The sequence below is a fragment of the Hipposideros armiger genome, unplaced genomic scaffold, assembly GCF_001890085.2.
Source record: "Hipposideros armiger isolate ML-2016 unplaced genomic scaffold, ASM189008v1 scaffold_818, whole genome shotgun sequence".
Lineage (NCBI taxonomy): Eukaryota > Metazoa > Chordata > Mammalia > Chiroptera > Hipposideridae > Hipposideros > Hipposideros armiger.
This window is the reverse complement of record NW_017732168.1, coordinates 211,651-213,120: the sequence shown is the minus strand read 5'-3', so window position 1 is coordinate 213,120 and position 1,470 is coordinate 211,651. Positions and strand designations below refer to the sequence as shown.

The 1,470-nt window shown below is 40.2% G+C and overlaps 1 protein-coding gene across 1 annotated transcript in view; it reads right to left on the bottom strand.

The window, feature by feature from the left end:
• COL6A6 (collagen type VI alpha 6 chain) overlaps positions 1 to 1,470 on the bottom strand; it is a 101,675-nt gene that overhangs the window by 88,701 nt on the left and 11,504 nt on the right. The window contains 1 exon segment of the mRNA XM_019628915.1: positions 1,202 to 1,464. Within this exon segment, the coding sequence (XP_019484460.1) occupies positions 1,202 to 1,464 (263 nt within the window).

Genomic DNA, 1,470 nt, shown 5'->3' with positions numbered 1-1,470 from the left:
CTTAGCTTTCTGGTAAACATTAACATTTCTTTGACTGCCCCAGAGATCTCACCACTGACCTAACTCACTTAATTCTCATTTTCGCCTCAGGAAAGATTAAAGGTGTCTGAGAGTTCCCCAGTCGAGATAAGCAAAAAAAGATCAAAAGAAATGTGATAAATAAATCCTTCAGGAATTGGTTAACTTATTAAAGTCCTTTGTTTCAGATTCACATAAAGGGAATAAACTACTTGTTTTCTGCCCAAGGGAGAACTTTCCATATAAAAATACAATGTCAACTTCTACAGTGAACTTGAAAAGGACAGATAGAAGGCCACCAGAAGGTAAGAGATTTGTCCCAATTTTCAGTAAGATCCAGAAAGATTTTGTTAGTTTTGTGAAAGAAAAAGATAGTAGTTGCATTCTAAGGAGGCAACACATGAAAGCCAGAAAAGTTAATTTTTAAAAAGAACAGAACCAAGGTATTGGAATCCTAGACTAATAGCAAATTCATGTAATACAAATACTTACTATTTTTAGTACAATACATCTTAATAAAAATAATTTTAATAGACCACAATCTCCCTTTGAAACAGTGTAAAATGACAGTTGAATGCATGAATGAATGAATGAATGAACATAAACATAAATGTGGCAGTGCAATCTCCAGATGCCAGAATAGACACATGGCATCCAGAGCAAAAGAAGCCCTACTGTACTCTGCTCTGGAAACAGCTGAGGCTGGAACAGAATCTTTATTAACGAGCTTGTGCCATTATAGGAATAGGAGAAGGAACTGGGGACTTCAAGACTGGTGGAGAGAAGACTTCAGGCAATGATTCGTGGTTGTTAGGAAGAGATGGAATTTGATTTCTTGTGTAAAAAGTAGGAAGAACTAGTGGGTAGAAATGACATGAAAACAAATTTGTGTCCCAATAAATAAAGCTTAACAAAAACAAAACAAAACGGTGAATTCCTATCAGTAGAAGAGTTAAACAGAAGCGAGTAGGAATGCTGTAGAAGGTGTTTCTCTTTGGGGAGGAGGCCGAATGAAATGTCCTTGAGGTCTTTCCAACCCTGAGACTCTATAACATGGGAGGTCCTACAAAGCAATCGGTGCACTTTCTCTCCTGGTTGGAGAACTTGGCTCCTGAGGGCTATTGCTTTCTCCCTCCTTTGGATCTCTGCTGATAATTAAGAAAACTTAACTGGCAAACCTTACCTACTTGTGAAGAGCTACACACACTGGCTGACACATTTGAAAATATCTCTTTCAGGCCTCCAAAAGTTTCCACGAAGAAGTACTTGTCACTCGATCCTGCCATGGCCAGCAGCTCCACAGGATTAGCACCAGCGATCCCCACAGCCAGGACTAGAATGCCTTTGTCTCGCAAGGCCTTGGCTGTAGCATTGAGATCTTTCACATCATCGGATTCCCCATCGGTGATCACAATGAGGACTTGGGGGACCCCCTGGTGCAGGCGACTGCCC